Below are 17719 nucleotides of genomic sequence, written 5' to 3'. Positions count from 1 at the left end.
AACAATAATTTACCCACGCAAACATTTTCAGATTTGCATACACATATAAACTTACATGGATCTACATTCATGCACACAAATAATAGTAATAATAATAATAACAATAATAATAATAATAACAATAACAATACATGAATAGAAAATACAGTGATTGTTGTGAGTTTTTTTTGTTTTTAAATCTTATAATCAGCGTAACTAGTTTACTCTGACACCTACTGAAATTAGCATTAAATCACTTAATGTTAATACAACACAAGAGATATCAAGATAACAACACAAACGTAAAGCTTTCATTTCATACCAGAATGCATTTCAACTAAGCATTATGATTACGTTATAAGTGTTTTGATTCCAGTAAGACATTTAGTATATTTTGTGGCCCACAATATCCACGCTTTTATTTTGAAGCGACAGTCTGCTCGTTTCCGGTCGTCTTCCGATTAATGCATGGTAACTTGACCTACCTGCACGCTCCTGTCTGTGTGACAGCAGCTGACGGCCATGCGCGTTCACGAAAAAACCTGGACAGATTGTAGGTTGTACGCGCACACGCAGTGGCTGGTGTGCGCACGCGGGTACGCGCAAATAAATATCAGGCTACAGGAAGTCAGCTCAACACATAATAAATCAGGGTACGACGTTAAGGTTTTTTCCTACTTGCCCTGCCGAGCAAGTACTTCTCAAATCTACTTGCCCCATCTAAATTCTTACTTGCCCTGCCTAAGAGGTTATTTTTCTGGCTGTGTGGTGCACATTTTCGCTTATCTTTCCCACCCCCAATCAAAAAAAAAAAAAAGGCGTCAGATATTTATTTCACAATTATATAAAGGTTTCTATTACTATTTAGGTTATGCTCCTGACAACAACAGCAACAAGACAAATAATATAATAGAGCATCATTTTTTATATAACAAAAGGATATCTGAGTTTTTCATTTGTATGTGATATATATTTGCTGCACACAAATGTCTTTATTATTATTTTATTTCTTAGACATATATGAAAACTTTTATTTGATAAGAAAATTATAGTTACATAGGGATGCGAATAACTTTTTTTTTTTCATAGACTAATTGAATCAATCAATCATTTTGTCCCAGTGTGTCCATTCCAGTTTTAAAGCTCAACGTATCATCTTTAAACGTCTTGTTTTGGTCCATCTAAAACCCTTCAGGCAAATATATTTACAATTTGAAATGATATAATCTGGGCTACTTTGAGGGCAGTAATACTCTTAATGCAGGATTTTTAATTCAAACTGAGTATTTCCATGGTGTGGTGCAAGTACTTTTTCTGAATACTTTCTCCACCACAGTCAATTAGTTGACTCATAGTTTCCAAGTTAAAGCTAAAAATCTTGATTTTAATGTGTTTTGAAAGTATGAGGTGAAAAAATACATATTCTCATTGTTGTTGCTGTTTTATACAGTTGATTTTGTTACTGGGAAAATTCCACAGAAGAACTGGTGGGCGGACTCCAACTCCAACTGTGTTTGAAGTTTTCTATTAAGAAATGCAACAGTATGACACCACAATAAGAGGCCTTCGGGATAAAAAGGCAATAAAAACGTACAATGTGTTTGAAAAACTCATATGAAGCGATGGTACCTTATTCTGGATCTATGATAGTTTTTCATTATTTTTCTTTTTTCCTCTTTATTTCCTTTTTTAGTATTATTTTTTCTCTGTATATATGTACCTCTGGTATGGATAGTTCTGTGCTTATATAATATATTATATGTATATGATTTACTTAAAAAAAAAAAAAAACACCACCACCAACAACAACAAAAACCCACTTAATAGCAGCTGAGGGCTTTTATTGTGAAGGTGTACTGTAGTCTCGTCGGACACTGACGTATTTCCCTTTTACATGAAATTCCACTCAGCTGGGAGACACCTAACTGAAAGCTTCTCTACCTCCTATCAACCTATATCTTACATATATAAAACAACCTTAATAACAGTCTCGTGAATTACTTTTTTAAACTCCCTGAAGTTTAAACAACAGTTGTGTGTGCGTGTCACATCGCGGGAATTTGTCGTTTATCCAATTTCAGGACATTTTAGTTACCAAATCTGCCCCCTCCGGGACGTGCTAACGTTAGCTCAGCGGCTAGCCACCATTCACTCTTCAAGGAAAAAAACGATTAATCAACATCGTTGTAATCATGGATCAAACAGGAGTCGCAGCACAACCTCCAAAGGTAAGAATATTTTCTGTGAAGTGGTTTGTCCTGAAGTTTTTCGATTATTTAAATTGACGAAGCTAAGTCAGTTAGCTACCTAGCCTGCTCCCGTTAGCGAGCTAAATTCAGCCTTTTAAGGACAAGTCTTTGAACGAGGCCATGTTGGATTAACACAGTTCTTATGAAGTCAAAATATAAAATACACAAAACCAACTTTTTGACAACACAAGGCCTTTGTATTTTTTTTTTAAATGAACTACGCCCTTATTGTAAATACTCAAAATAGATGTGTGTGTGTAAGTTGAAATGTACTAACTTTTAATTTATATTGAAGGTTCTGATAATACTATTTACATTTATTTAGTATATTGTTTAGTTTTGTCATTCAAAATGTATACACTTTATTTTCTTATTTGTCATTGTTTCATTGTAAATACATTTTATTTGTCCTACTCGGACACATGGATTTTAATTTTGTGTGTACATTGGTTGTTGAGTTAAGAGGGAAGACGATGACTTAAGTACTTTTTGTAAACCTGAAAGGAGCCTCCACAGAAGGCCTTAGAGCTCCTAATCATTTGTAAAATCTTAACATGGTGTGAGGACTCTACACATCTATGAGCCAACAGTTAGTAGATAAGTCTTTTTTCCTTTTATTTACCATATATTTGATGAACATACTGTTGTTTAATATGTCTATGTGCAATTTTTAATTTCTGTAAATATATAGTTTTTGTAATTATAAATAATTTAGCCTGTTAATCGTGTGGGCGTTACCTCAAAGATACGTCAAAACCTCTGGGCAGGGCTCAGCCCAGACATGTCTGAACTTGTCACAGCTTCACTTCTGTTATTATTTCTGTCCAATTATGACTCACTCTGTGGGTTAATTATACTGGGGAGTTACACTGTACCAGTGACATAATGAGGTGTGTGGTTTGATAGCAGTCAGACTCACTTAAGTTTTTAACTAATTTAACTTAAGAATTGAATAAGATCTAGGTTTTGTCCTCCTCGTGTCTTTCCATGTGATTTGTTAAGTTTTCTACAGTATTTTGGATTTCTTTTTCGACCTATGGCCTACCTGTTAGTAACTCTGAACTACATGCACAAACAGATAAATCATGTCAGTCACATATCAAATAAAACCTCCAAACATTCTACAGTTCTATCAGTTTTCTCTTATGACCGTAAAGTTTCTTTGACTTTTTACCATAGTTTGGACAAAACAAAAGATTTAAGGTGTGACCTTGAGCTTTGAGAAGTTGTATCAGTCATTTTTTTAAACAAGTTTTTGTCATTTGCAGATCAAACAACCAACTGGTTAATAAAGAAAATAGCTTATATAAAGTTTAGAGTGTTCAGATATTATTGCAAATGTTATACAGTACGGCTGCACAATAATCAAAAACACATCGCAATCATTTTTACAGATATTGCGATTGTGATATCAGTCAAAATTAGGATGAAAACTAATTTTGAGATTTAATTTTTACAGAAAAAAATGATGTGATATTTGCTGGGGTCTGTAACAAACAAGTATGTTGTCTTACATCTGGATTATGATTTGTAGGTTTGTGCCTCTCTGTAACATGAAAATGTAGCTTGTATGTTGTTACACATTTTACCTTTTTATTAAAAAAGAATTGTAGCTCCTGCTCTTTTTCGCAGAGCGCTGATGATTCAGCTTAATGATCATTTGAAGAGCATGTAGTTTGTAGTGTGGAGGGGTGTTTCTAGGATTTAGTCTACCTTCATTAATATACTGCATGTGGTATATTTGACACACAAGATTGAACAAAACTTAATATCATAACCTTCACAGTGTGTGAAATCTAAAAACTATGGACTGATTTAGATGCACATAATTAAGAAGTGAATCCACAGAATTTAATGGTCTTTAAATCAGGTGAATGTGTGGTCCTCAGTGGGATACTAATAAAGTGTGTGTTTTTTGTTTTTATTCAGAGCCCGTGGGGTTCGGTGGCCCCAGCGCCTCCCGCCTGCTCTCTGACTGATGTGATGAGCGAGCAGCTAGCCAAACAGCTGGACGAGGAGAACAACATCTTCCCTGCACTCACTGAGTAAGCTCTCACCTGCTTCGTCTGTCTGTCTGTCTGTCTGTGTATGGGTGTGGGTGTGCGTGCTACCCATCTGTGTGACAGGACTTTGAAGTTGCTCTTCTAAATAAATCTGCTATGTGTGTTTACTGTCTTCAGTTTTAGTCAACAACTGAAATGCAAACATAACAACTAATATAATGTACAGGGGAAGAAGAAGTGTAAAATTCTTCATCACACCAAATTATTTCTGTACTGTAATAACTGCAGTCTACTATAGGTGTGTTTCAATACCAAGTTCCTGGGGCTTTTAAGGCTTATTTATATTTGTATGCAGGCTCTATGCAGAGCCTGCACTGCTTTATGAGTTATTTTGTGAAAATCTCCTGCTTGCTTACTATTGACCACAACTTTATAACACCAGAGTGACTTCATTAAAGTCTAAACAGCACAAACATTTGGAAGTTCAAGCAATTATTTATTTTAGTCTCTTAAGTTCTTGTGGTGTTTAGCTTAACATGCTAAATTAATGTAAATCCTTGTGTCTTACCCTATTTGTTTTTCTGTTGTTTTACTTTGCGTCCTTTCTTAACCGTTTCTTTTTGTCTTTCAGTCCGGGAGCAGATCTGTTGTCAGATGAAGTTTGTGATACAACCAGCGACCTGATGCTCGCCCAGATGCTGCAGATGCAGTTTGACCGCGAGTTTGACGATCAGCTCCGCCGCGAGGAGAAGAAGTTTAACGGAGACAGTAAAGGTAATACCACGCAAGAGTCTGACATATTTGACACGTGTGTGAAAATACATTTACCACAATTCCTGACTGAGGTGATTGAAATGTTCCATTCAGTGACATTTTTATTGTTTGTGTCCAGTGTCGATCTCCTTTGAGAACTACCGAATGGTCCACCCATATGAGGACAGCGACAGCTCAGAGGACGAGGTGGACTGGCAGGACACAAGACACGACCCCTACAGAGCAGGTAACTCACCTGCAGTGGGTGGACAAAATAACAGAGACACCTGACAGTACCGCACAGCCCTTAGCTTGGTATGTTGGGTTCCACTGAGACAAATCAATTGTTCTGTTCTGTTTTAGACTTCTTTATCCACATCACGAATTGTGGTGCAGAGAGAGAGCTGCTGGAGCTCCAGATGTAAACACAGCAGACCCATTTACCAACATGGGATCTTTAGTTTTTTTAAAAGAGAGCAGCAGTGGGCATACTTATAGCTGAGCTAGGCAGAAATCTGGAAAGGCAAGAAAAAAATGGTAGAATTTGAAAATACACCCTCTTCCTGCAACTCTCTTCTGTCTTTCCTAAGCCCCTCCCACCACATGACCACGGGCACATGCACATGATTCATAGAGCAACCCACTGTTTCCCATACATGGATTTATTTCATCTTATTTCATTGTAGAGTTATCTGCAGCTCATGCTTTCAGCCCCTTAGTGTCCGCTCTCGCTCTCTCTCGCTCTCTCTCTCTCTCTCTCTCTCTCTCTCTGTTTATCAGACCACAAATGAAACAAGAATTAGCTGCTAGCCACCCCACAGTTCCTCCACCTCGCTCCTTGCTGCCTCTCAAGGAGGAAAGCAGGCAGCATTTATTTGGCAGCATGAATTTGGCATGCACGAGGTGGTTTGTTGCGGTGAGGAGTGAGGTGAAGGACACACTGTGATTCAAAGTTCAAGCTAAAGTTAGCTACATGAACATGAAGCCACAGCCATGAGCCTTTTTCTTTGGTCAGCAGAAGGCTAAACTATTAGCAACATTTTCTCTCAATCCCTGGGGCACTTCGCCGATACTGATACTATTTTATTTTATTACCTAACAGATCTCTTTTAGACTCTTTTGGATAAGTCCATTTTCCTTTTTTGGGTTGCTTTGCTGTGTAGGCAGTTGTTGCTGGAATAGCAACATTTTCTGCAGGATTCTCCACCGCTGAATCAGACTTTCACCATCTGAAGGGATGTGCACACACATCTGCATTTGTAGAACAGCCAACAGGAACGCTCTTTCTCTGAGATGACCTGTAATTGGCCAAAGTTTCCTGTCACAGGCTAGATTTTATAAGCCTGAAAACAGAGCCAAGAGGAGGTGCAGAAGTCTAGTTGTCTCTCAGACCACTTAAATTACAAATGCTCATAAATTATTATGGGATTTAAATTAATCTGCCTATCACAGCATGAACGCTACAAAATATTGACTTTTTGTTTTGTTTTGTTTGTGAAAAGTGTCAACCACTGACTTATGCTGACTTATAAGTTGTTTCGTTTTTTTGTCCTGCTGCTTTTTCACCCTTGAGTGCTGGAAATATACCTTTGTAGTGTCTCGTATTGTTGCTATTTATGAAAGCGGAACACAACTTGATGTCTTAAATCAGAGTTGGAAGGGTGGTGACTGATTCATCTGATTCCTCCTCACTGTAATTAGATTAAATCTGTCCCAAACAAACTGTATTTGACAGTCTGTGATTTTGTTATCACACAGGATCTAAAGCTGTCTATGTGTCTGTGTTTGATCTATCAGAAAAGCCTCAGACTACTCCCAGGAGAGGCTTCACCGGGAAGGGCAAGAACATCACCACCAAACATGACGAGGTTACATGCGGCCGCAAGAACACAGCGCGCATGGACAATGTAAGACACACACTGTGTTTATATTTATTCATACATTCATACATACTCAAAAAACAAAAAACAAATAGTCTTCATTTGTATGTTTGAAAGTTAGAGAAATGTGAAATGTGATTTCCCCCCCCTAAAACCTGTTGTATTTACACCCTCTCCTCCTTTGGCAGTTTGCTCCAGAGGTCCATGTCGGTGATGGGTTGGGGATGGACCTGAAGTTGTCCAACCAGGTGTTCAACTCCCTGAAGCAGCACTGCTACAGTGAGCAGAGACGCAGCGCCAGACTGCATGAGAAGAAGGAGCACTCCACTGCTGTAGGCATTAATTTAATGGATTAATTCAATAGATATGTAAAAATAACGTGCACATGTTGTTTCTCAGTTACACTCAAACTCTCTTCTTTCTTAGGAACAAGCAGTGGACCCTCGCACTCGTCTGCTGATGTACAAAATGGTGAATGCCGGCGTGTTGGAGAACATTAACGGCTGCATCAGCACGGGAAAGGAGTCAGTTGTCTTCCACGCTGATGGAGGGAGGTGGGTGGATGTCATTAGGTCCAGAAGTGGTCTTAGGTCTTTTCCACAGAGAGTCAGATATTTTGTCTTTTAAACAAAAAATTCTTCTACATTTTGTGCTCTTGTCCTCAAACTGAGTTTTAAGTTAGTAAGACAGACATTTTTGAAAACATTGCTTTTTGTACTAAACATGTGCCTGACACAACAACAACGGTAGACCAACAGTTTTGTTTTGTAAAGTGTGCCAGCAAGTTGGTAAAAAAATAAATAAATAAGAAATAACCAACAGGACTCAAAGCTGTCTGTTGAATCTGTTTGTCAGTCTGGAGGAGCAGCCTGTCCCTGAGGAAGTGGTGCTGAAGGTCTTCAAGACAACTCTCAATGAGTTCAGAAACAGAGACCGCTACATCAAAGATGACTACCGCTTCATCGACCGCTTCAGCAAACTGAACCCACGCAAAATCATTCGGCTGTGGGCTGAGAAGGAGATGCACAACCTGAGCAGGTAAACCCTCTCCTACTGGTACTATTGGTTCTACTGGTCCTCCTGATGCTGGGACTGGTTTTATTTCTTCTGTCTCTTTAAAGGGAAATTATTATTGTAGTTTGGGACTTTTGGTCCCCAACAACATAACACATGAATTCCTGTTATTCTACAAGATATTAAACTTCCTCTCTTGGTGTTTTTGATTTTTAATTACACGAACAGCATGTTGATTTTATTTGCCTCACCAATAAGTGCATACATGAAATATTCAAGAAGCCTTTATTAGACGTAAAAAAAAAAAAAAAAGGCATTGTGTTTTTTTAACAATGTGTGTGCTGTGTGTGTTCTCAGGATGAAGAAGGCAGAGATTCCCTGTCCAGAGGTGGTGCTGCTGAAGAAACACATCCTGGTGATGTCATTTATTGGTAAAGATCACGTTCCTGCTCCTAAACTCAAAGACGTCACGCTGAGCTCAGAGGACATGAAGAATGCCTTCTACCAGGTCCTACATGTACGTACACAGTACAGCAAGTACTACTCTCTGTACTGGATGTATACTTAATGTCTAATCATTTCATCAATGATTTATCTTTAGATTGTTTTCTGTTTGTTTCTAAAAAGTCAGAAATGTCAATCACATTCACATAATTTTAACTGATTATTGAATTAATGGGTCCAACAGTGAACATACAGTAGAACTTCACAGTATGTGCCAGCTCTCTTATACATTAATTTAAGTTACACTTATTGGATGACAGGTTTTTCTAATTTAAGTTCCATCAAGTGGATTTCATCAACTTTATTAATTCAGTAATTTTAAGTTATGTTTTGTTGTCTCTCAGTCATGTTTCAATTTAACAAAAAAAGACAAAGTCTAAATGTATAGTGTTAATGCAATATTGAAATACAGCCTAAAATTAGCAACAAAAAACAATTTAAAGCAGGAAATATCTAACCAAAGAATAAAGCCAAAATCTGAGCAGATGTCTGATACTACTTTTAGTACTTCACACAACGATGATAATAATAATAATAACAATAATAATGATAATAATATTACATTTTCAGGGTGATGGGAATCCGGAACAGTGCCAGATTTCCAGCGTGTGGCTATTGGCGAGGGGGAAAAAAAGTTGATGCAGGATACATGCGTGCGTCACAGACAGTAGATGGGCTCTGGTAAAAGCGCTTTAAACGGAGACCTCTCTCTCTCAACCTATAGTGTTCGCTCCCAACCAGACCAAAGTTAGGCTACTAGCCAGTCAGAAGTAGAGTGGGGGATGGGTCTTGGGCAAAGGAACAAACTTGGTTCAGAGCCATCTTCAGATTCTAGTGGAGCCCATGCCGTACACTCTCATCAAGATTGAAAGTTAATGAAACCCGGGGAAAACATCCAGATAGTTGATAAAGGACTCACAAATAAATGGCGTTGGGCATGCGTAGAAGAGATAGGCATAGATGGAAAGCCTTTTGGGAGCTGGTGCAAAAAATTGCGTGTTTCTGCACACTGTGCTCATGTAAATTGATGTATGCAACCAGCGGTAAGAAAGTCCTATCACAGCATGAATTAGACCACGGTCATAAAGCCGCTGTGCGTGCAATTAAGCATGTAACGCGTTAACTGGAAGCTGCAGTCACCGCTGACATACCGGCGCAGGATGTTGGCTCTGTATGAATGTATTGCCATCAATAGGGTTGTTCAAGATGAACTGCGCCTCGCAAGGAAAGTAGACGAAGTATTAATGCTTTACAGGTGATCTGTAATTTATGTTCATGGTTTAACCTCCATTTTATAGTAATTCATAAAACAGCATCGTATCAGTTTGCTCCTGCGGAGCAGACCTGTCCCTTCAACTACAGAGGCTAAATAAATTGTGTCTGACTATAAGGTTAATATTTTCAGAGGAAAAACAGTTTTCATTAAAGATCAGTCAGATGTAGTCAGGGCTTCACATCTGTACAGATGTTATTTTAAGAATCCTCACATCCCAGTGGCCACCAGTCTCTGTGATGATAAATACTTCAATAACTAAAACAGTCCAGTGTTAATATGCAGTGGACTCTGTATAGTTTATGATGAATGTATTTAGTCTGTGACGACTAAACGTCACCATCAGTCACACACGTTTTCTGTTCACAGAATAAACCTTCAAATCAGACAAATAAAATTTAAATATCTGAAATTCAACAAAAATTAAAAGTTAATCTAAAGTGGCATGTTGTTGAGTCGACATCTAAACAAACAACTGCAGTGTGTGGCTCTAAAAAGTGCGGCTGCCTCACTCCCACTTTTGTAATACATCAGAGCAAGTTGGACACAAAAGTAAGTGGCATGCATTGTGCGCCAGTCGTCGGTGATCAAATCTGGGCAGGCCTGGCTCATCTCGAACGAGCCTTCACACACAGCGCGCAAAGCGCAGACCTCCGCCGACGAACCCATTCATTGTGTATGTGCTACCTTGGTGCAAGAGCGCACTGCTCTGCCGCCGAGCTGAGCAGCGCGCGAGAGGGCGCATGCCGTGGCGTCTGCGCGCCGCCAGCCTGCGCTTGAATTGAAAAATTTTTAATTTCACTGCAACGCGCTGTGATGACACCTCGGTTCGTCCAATAGCAGAGAAGAGCCTGAAGTAGACCTGGAAGCGGCCACCATGGAGCTGTAGCTCCTGAACGAGCCTGTACTCCCCCAAATCCTGTCTTGCGTGCCTTGCTCTCAGCTTGCTCTGCACCCTATCCCGTGGTGGGCGCCGCGAAAATCGCGCTGTGTGTGAAAGAGGCTTAATGGCTGGGCACCCCAAAACGCACCAGATTTCAGGAAATTCCATCAAATAAGTCCAAAAATTACCGACCCATTCCTCATGCCTCAACCTGAAAATTTTTTTCAGGCTTAGGATCTTTTTTTGCTATCACCCCTGCATTTATTTACATAGCACTTTTTAGAATAATACTAAATAATATTAATAACACTTCTATTTATCCAGTACTTTTCAAGTATAGATAATAATAATAATATTAATAATAAATGTATTTGTACAGTGCTTTTCAAAAAATAATTAATAATATTAATAATACATGTATTTATTGAGCACCTTTATAATAATAATATTATTATTGATGATAATAAAAATACTAATAAAATACATGTATTTATGCAGCACTTTTAAAACAGAGTTACAAAGTGCTTTACATGGTTGAACCAGGATTAAACAAGGCAAATAAATCTGAAAAACACCCAACACCCAACAATTAGTACATTCAACCTTCATAGAAACAAAAGCTGAAAGTCTTCAAGTGCATCTCTTTCAAGGGAGAGTGTGTTCAGCACCAAGTGCTTTGTGGTTTTTGGCATTATAATACTATGTTATAGCATGTTAATCTACTTTTTACCTTTTGAAATGTGCAGGTGATGCAGCAGTTGTATCAGGAGTGTAATCTGGTTCATGCTGATCTCAGTGAATACAACATGCTGTGGCACGAAGGGAAGGTACGACATCTTTCTTTAATTGTATCTTTTGTGAACTGCATTCTGTCCTTCACTCTCTTCGTCCCTCGACTCTTTAGTCCTTTAAAGTGCTTTAAAGGGATCTTCCATCCTTCCTTGCTATCCTCCTTTCAATTGTTTTACCCCTGCCATCTGTGCCTTCCTAATTCTTTTCATTATTTTACTCCTTGTGGCTTCGCTCTTTTCCTCTCCCCTTCTCAGACCGTCCCTCATTTCTTCCTCCATTTTTACATACTTTGTTTTGGTTCTTTCTCCCTTTTCCTTCTTTCTCTTTCTCTTCCCCTTCACATTAGTTTTATGTTAATTTATTGATTCTTTCCTCCTGCCTTCATACAGCTGAAATGAGTCAACCCTTGTTGCCCACCACAGTGCTGTTCTAATATATCTGTGTGTGTGTGTGTGTGTATGTGTGTGTGTGTGTGTGTGTGTGTGTGTGTGTGTGTGTGTTGTAGGTGTGGTTGATTGATGTCAGTCAGTCGGTCGAGCCCACCCATCCTCACGCCTTGGAGTTCCTCTTCAGAGACTGCAAGAACGTTTCCACGGTAACGGCCAATTTCATCTTATACATGCAGCTATTTTTTGATAGATTTCTGATCCAAAATCCTGTGAAGTAGAAGTTAAAGTGGCTGTAAAACCTACAGGGTTCACATTGAAAACATGCACATTTTTATACACACTTTGATCTGATGTTTGTGGGAGTTGTGATGGGGTATACTGAGGTCTTCTATGTACATTATTAATTTCATATCTCCTTCTCATTATTTTCTGTCCCTTTGCTCTAAATAAGAAGCAGAGCAGGAGGTCACTTTGAATGTCAACAGGCAACATAACATATTTTTTTCAATAATAGGGAGTTCTAATGTTATTATAAAAGCCAGAAAAATGTATTTAGTTCAAGCCAAAATGATTGCTTTATTTTAATGTTATTGGTCTCTACTAAAAAGGAACAAATCATAAGTTAACTGACAGTCAGGATGTGACTTGTCCTTTGGAAAAGTCTGAATTGTTCAGATTAAATTCATTAAAAGAAACAGCAAGGGATTTATTTTGGAGCTGATCAACTCTCTCTATTTAACCAGTCAACTGCCACAAAATAAATCAGTTTCGTTTCCCCATCATAGAAAATATTTGTGCATATTTATTTATTTATTTATTCATATATTTCATATTATTTGTCATTGTTGTATGTTGTTTGTTAATACGTAATTATTTATCATTTTATTTTGTAGTTGTTATTTTATATATTTATTTTAGACTTGCACCAATTAATCGGCAGTGCTCAGAATTGGGCCGTTTTTCACATGATCGGCCATGACCTGCGACCGGCCAGTCAGTCTAAAATATACAGATTTTTAAAACGCCGGTCAAATTCCTGGTGCGCCGCACGATTGACATCGTGTAACATCAGCAGCGCATACACACACGCACATGTGCAACTCACGGCTTGGGCGATGTGAGGAAGGGGACCTCAGGGACACACTGGTTTGGGTAGGACAACTATGGAGTAAATGATTCTAAAGGATACTTTAATTTTCAATGACAACAACAAACAAAGACAAACTGGAAAGTAAACAAAGTTGACATGCTGGGGTGTTGGTAGCGTAGTGGATAGTGCTGGCGCCCCATATACAATGGTTGCTTACTAGTGGGCGCGTCCTCAAGATCTGTGTGAATTTTCCACAGGAGATATTTTTACTTTTTTATCTATTCAAGAAATTACCCACAAATGCTATACACCAATAATTATTATTTTAATGTTCTATGTTTTTATTTATGGATACATTTTTTACTTATTTATTTTAATACTGTACCTGAAGTTATATTTGGGTAAAAAGGAAAATGTTTCTTAACCTGTGTCACTGTTTTTGTTTGTTTGTTTGTTTGAGATGATTATTGAAAAGCTGGTTGTATCTTGGTTAAAATGTTTTAATAACGTAAAGATAGAAAATATTGCCGGTATGGGCCCAAAAAATTGTAATCGGTGCAAGTCTAATTTATTTCTTATTTTATTTTTTATGTCATCTGAAGTTAGTATGAGACAACTGAATATGTGTGTTTGTGTCACACAGTTCTTCCAGAAGAGAGGAGTGAGCGAGGCGTTGAGTGTGTACGACCTTTTTAACGCTGTGAGCGGACTGAACATTCCTGTTGGTGAAGAGGATGAGGCCGAGTTCATTGCTGAGGTAACACACACACACACAATTTATCTGCACTAATATCCATAAAGAGATAAATGTATTTATCTGCAGATTTCTGTATTTGAAGCATAACTGTTTCAGTTTGTACTGCCAGTAATATGACCAGTCACATCTGAATGTCAGGTAAACAGTCTGTGTGAAGAGATGGAGTGCATTGGCCAAAATGCAATCTCAGAAACCATCAGTTATCATCTGACGACAAGTTAGCTTTATATAGGCTTCTTTAAAAATGTATCTGCCTTCATATGCAGATATGTGTTTGTAGAGATTAGCTGAAATGACCAGCGCACAGGAGAGGACGTGATGGCCCCGATCCCCACTGACTGAACCGGATCAGCCTGAAATATTTTGCCTCACCTTCAGAGGCTTTATTGTTGTCAGACGGCAGCCGATGAGTTCTGAGATTGGTTCTGCACAAACCTCATATTCTGTTAATTATAATTTGGTTTTACTTTTGATTGACTTTTCTTTCATGTATTTTTTACATGTTTATTTGTGTGTTTTCCTGTTTAAAAATGATTAAAACTTAGTTTCTAGGTAGACATTTTCATCTGTAGTAACAACTCTGGGAACAAACCAACAATCCAATACTATTTTTTTTAACTCAGTTTGATGTGGGAATGATCTTACATGATGTAAAATTGTAGACAAAATGTCAGTGAATGTGTGTGTGTGCTGCAGGTTTGGAAGCTCATAAACCATAAATGTCATCTTGTTTGTAAATATTGTCTGATGCTGATGCTGACCAACAAATCAATGTATCCATTAAGACATTTAAGGGGGTGCACCACCTAAATGAAGAATTCCAATATGTTATTTCCAAAGCCCAGGAAAGTTCAATTATTATTGTGAACATGAGCTACTCTAGGTCAAAGCCAGAAACCAGAGAAGTGTCAAACTCATGATATCACAGGTAATACAGTCTGGAGCTGCTCCACAGACAATGAAAGGGAGACAGATATCGTTTGGTTTCTTTTAGTAGCCAAATGGTCTTTATTCTATTGTAGTGTTCTCAGTTGTTAAACAGGAAATGTTCCCATATAGTCATAACATTCCCCTGGGTGCTCTGTGTCAGTTATATCATCTCAATCAATTCATTGTCTGTGGAGCAGCTTTATACCCTTTGACATTGCAAATTTGAGTTTTAGCTCTCTAGTTTTTGGTTTTGGGAGAGAGTTGTTCATGTTTACTGATATTTTTTGGACAGTCTCAGACAACAGGAATAACGTATGTAAGCCCTGACTCTGTCTTTGAGCACAAATGACCCCTTCCTCTGATAGTTCATGTTCAGAGCAGCTTCAGGAGAAGCTTTGGGCCTGATGCGAACATTTCTTTAGAGATAAACACACCAAGTAAACGCTCTCTGTCTGTGCTCTGTGACAGATTGTGGCTTTGGAGAAGAGGAACGAGGATCACGTGCAGCGGAGGGGAAAGAAAACCTTCCCTGTGGCCTCTGAAGACAGCGGTCCTCCTTTAAAACGTGATGCTGATGACTAACGCTGCCCAGCTCGCTCTCTCTTCACGATCCCACCGTGTTGAAAATGCTGTAAAACAGGAGATGAAAGGAGTAGGCTTCTCACCCGGAGCCTCCGCCCCCTCCAACCATGTCATCCACCCACCAGCTGCTTCCTTTAACCAGGCAGGACGGAGCGCCTCCTCCTGGCTGCAGGAGGGATGAAGTTGAAGTCAGAGTGTCCTGAGAGGCACCAACAGAGTTTTCTGAAGCTGAGAACACATCTCATAACCTCCTGCTAACACCAGCCCACTCTGAGAATGATTCCAGTGTGTGTTTTTATAAGAATCACAGTAAAACAGTTAAAGCTTCTTACACAGGACCTCTTCTCTCCTGCTGGATAGAAACAAACCCTTAGAGGATATTTTAAATTAAAATTTGTGAAGATTACGTCAGGCTGAATTTGGGGAAACAAGGGTGAAATGATGCAGAGGATGACAAAGACTTTTATTTTTGTTTAGTTTTTTTCATATGTGATGGTTGAGGCAGAAAGGAAATTCATATATCATATTAATATTTCATCCTGTAGCTTCACAGAGGAAAAAAGAAAAAGAGGGCAAAATGTCTAAATATGAAGCATAAATGTAATGATAATAAATATACAACCTGAAATTAGCTAAAAAAAAAAAAAAAAGATTTAAATCAGGAAACATCTAATGAAAAAGCAAAACCAAAATATGACCAGACCACTGATACCAACTTAATGAACTTCAAAGTTTTTATACTCTATACAGACATATGTAATTTGTTTTTCAACAATAATAATAAACTTTATTTAACACTTTCAAAACAAAGTTACAAAGTGCTTTACATGGTTGAACCAGAGTTATACATAGCAGGATTGCAATTAATCAGACACTTAAAATAATAAGTAGACAAAAGTAAAACAATAAAAAAACAGTAGCAGTGATGTAAGATTTAAAGGACACAAAAAAGATTCATAGCGCACCAAAAAAACAATCAGACAGTACTGACAACAATATAATAAATAAGAAATCAGCCAACTGCACCCACACACAAACTGAAGTGCCAATAAATAATAAAAACAATAATACTAAATCAGATACGACAAGTTGGACAGTGTGTTAGCATTAATAAAAACCTTATCTAAAACATGATATTAATAATAATAAGGTTCACTCAGTCTTTACTCCCCTATTTTATCTCAACAATTTTTTTCTAAATTTTTTGGTATATTCATCTTTTTTCACTGTTTTCGCTCTATCAAAATTATCAAAGGGAACTTTATGTATCAATAACGTTTTCTTTTTCAAATTTACAGCTAAAATGAATTATAATGAACTTTATTTACACAGCACTTTTGGAAAACATCAGGAAGCTCAGTTTATTTCTGTCTTTTTGTTTGTCGCTCTGTCCCATGTAAGTGGAGGGGGAGGTGTCGCAGGTTCACAGCGGTTTGGTTTGGAGTGTTTGTGAAAGCTAAAGCTAAGGGGCATTATTAAATGTTTGAAGTGCAAAAGAAACAAATGCGAGTAAATTAAAGAGTCATCTCAGCATCATGTCATTAATGTAGACAATGGAAACTGTTTCTTGATGTTTGCAGTGATCAAGATGAAACTAGATTAGCTTCAGAAAATCTGGTATTGGAAATGTTGGTCATTTATTGTGTGCTTTTTATCTGAATAAATTGAAAATGAAGATTTCTCAATGCAGCCTCTTCACATGATGTTACGATGGATTTACTCTCATCAGTTGTTGTAAAACTGTTTGCAGACCAGTGGTGACATTAAAAGGTGAAGATGAAGCATTTTGTTGTCTGTTATTTACTGGTTATATAGGTAGTAGTATATCATCAGTTACACAGTGGAAGGTTTGTTCTACTTGGCACAATGTTATCTAAACTGTTCAATCTTGCACTCACTCAGCAATCACTGCATGGTTCTCTCTTAAGCACGTGATCTTGAGACAGTCACATGACTTCCAGCAGCAAAAACAAGAAGTCTTCCGCCCTGATTCCAGCATAAAAGAGTAATCCCCATAAATATTTATCTAATAACAAAAAAAACACTAAGAGGAAATAAAAAATAAAGGCAAAGTACTGCAAGAGTTGCGAACTTGAACTTAGAACAAAAAGTACTATAAAATGAAAAAGATGAATGCTGCATATGCCTGTTTATGTTTGTACATAAGTTTGCATGTTTTATGTGTATATCCAGTATCCTTTCAAGTAGGTAAAACCTGGTAAACTACTGTGTATTTACTAATACTATTAATTAATAATATTAATTATTTTTATTTATTCTTCTTTCTAATTTATTTAAAGTTAGCTTTTAATGTTTGTGTATATATTCACTGAAAATCAAAATTTAAAACAAATTAAAATATACTTAAGAATTCTAAACAACAAGTATGCACAATAGTATCTTAAACGACCAATGTTTGTTATGTACCGGTATGTCCTAAAATATTGTTACAAACTGGCACCAAACCTTACATTTTGTGAAAATGTGAAAATGAATGCCAAAATAGTTTTCATATGAAAGTACCACGATTTGAAGTCTAATTTAGAAGATATAGCTAGGTCTATTTAGATGCAGAAGTAACACCTAAAAAGAGCAGAAAGAAAGAAATGGGATAGTATTACAGTAGAAGTGTGTGTAGCGT

At 37.6% G+C, this 17719-nt stretch overlaps 1 protein-coding gene across 1 annotated transcript; it reads left to right on the top strand.

Moving 5' to 3' along the window:
• Nucleotides 1-1880: 1880 nt before the first annotated feature.
• riok3 (RIO kinase 3 (yeast)) lies at nucleotides 1881-16865 on the top strand. Its single transcript, XM_049565194.1, has 13 exons — nucleotides 1881-2207; nucleotides 4158-4273; nucleotides 4863-5005; nucleotides 5124-5231; nucleotides 6782-6891; nucleotides 7053-7196; nucleotides 7291-7418; nucleotides 7720-7902; nucleotides 8236-8395; nucleotides 11285-11365; nucleotides 11836-11925; nucleotides 13453-13566; nucleotides 14965-16865. The coding sequence occupies exons 1-13, from the start codon at nucleotides 2172-2174 to the stop codon at nucleotides 15076-15078; spliced, it is 1527 nt and encodes a 508-aa protein (XP_049421151.1). The 5' UTR covers nucleotides 1881-2171; the 3' UTR covers nucleotides 15079-16865.
• The last annotated feature ends 854 nt before the right edge of the window (nucleotides 16866-17719 follow it).

The sequence above is a fragment of the Epinephelus fuscoguttatus genome, linkage group LG21 (genome assembly GCF_011397635.1).
Source record: "Epinephelus fuscoguttatus linkage group LG21, E.fuscoguttatus.final_Chr_v1".
NCBI lineage: Eukaryota > Metazoa > Chordata > Actinopteri > Perciformes > Serranidae > Epinephelus > Epinephelus fuscoguttatus.
This window is presented reverse-complemented; position numbering and strand designations above follow the sequence as displayed.

What these genes read in the sequence shown, in the direction of transcription:
- riok3 (XM_049565194.1), top strand. Translation starts at nt 2,172, where the DNA reads ATGGATCAAACAGGAGTCGCAGCACAACCTCCAAAG. An exon ending in TTCCACGCTGATGGAGGGAG is followed by an intron (nt 7,419 to 7,719) that starts GTGGGTGGATGT and finishes TCTGTTTGTCAG; the next exon opens with TCTGGAGGAGCAGCCTGTCC. An exon ending in ACTGCAAGAACGTTTCCACG is followed by an intron (nt 11,926 to 13,452) that starts GTAACGGCCAAT and finishes TGTGTCACACAG; the next exon opens with TTCTTCCAGAAGAGAGGAGT.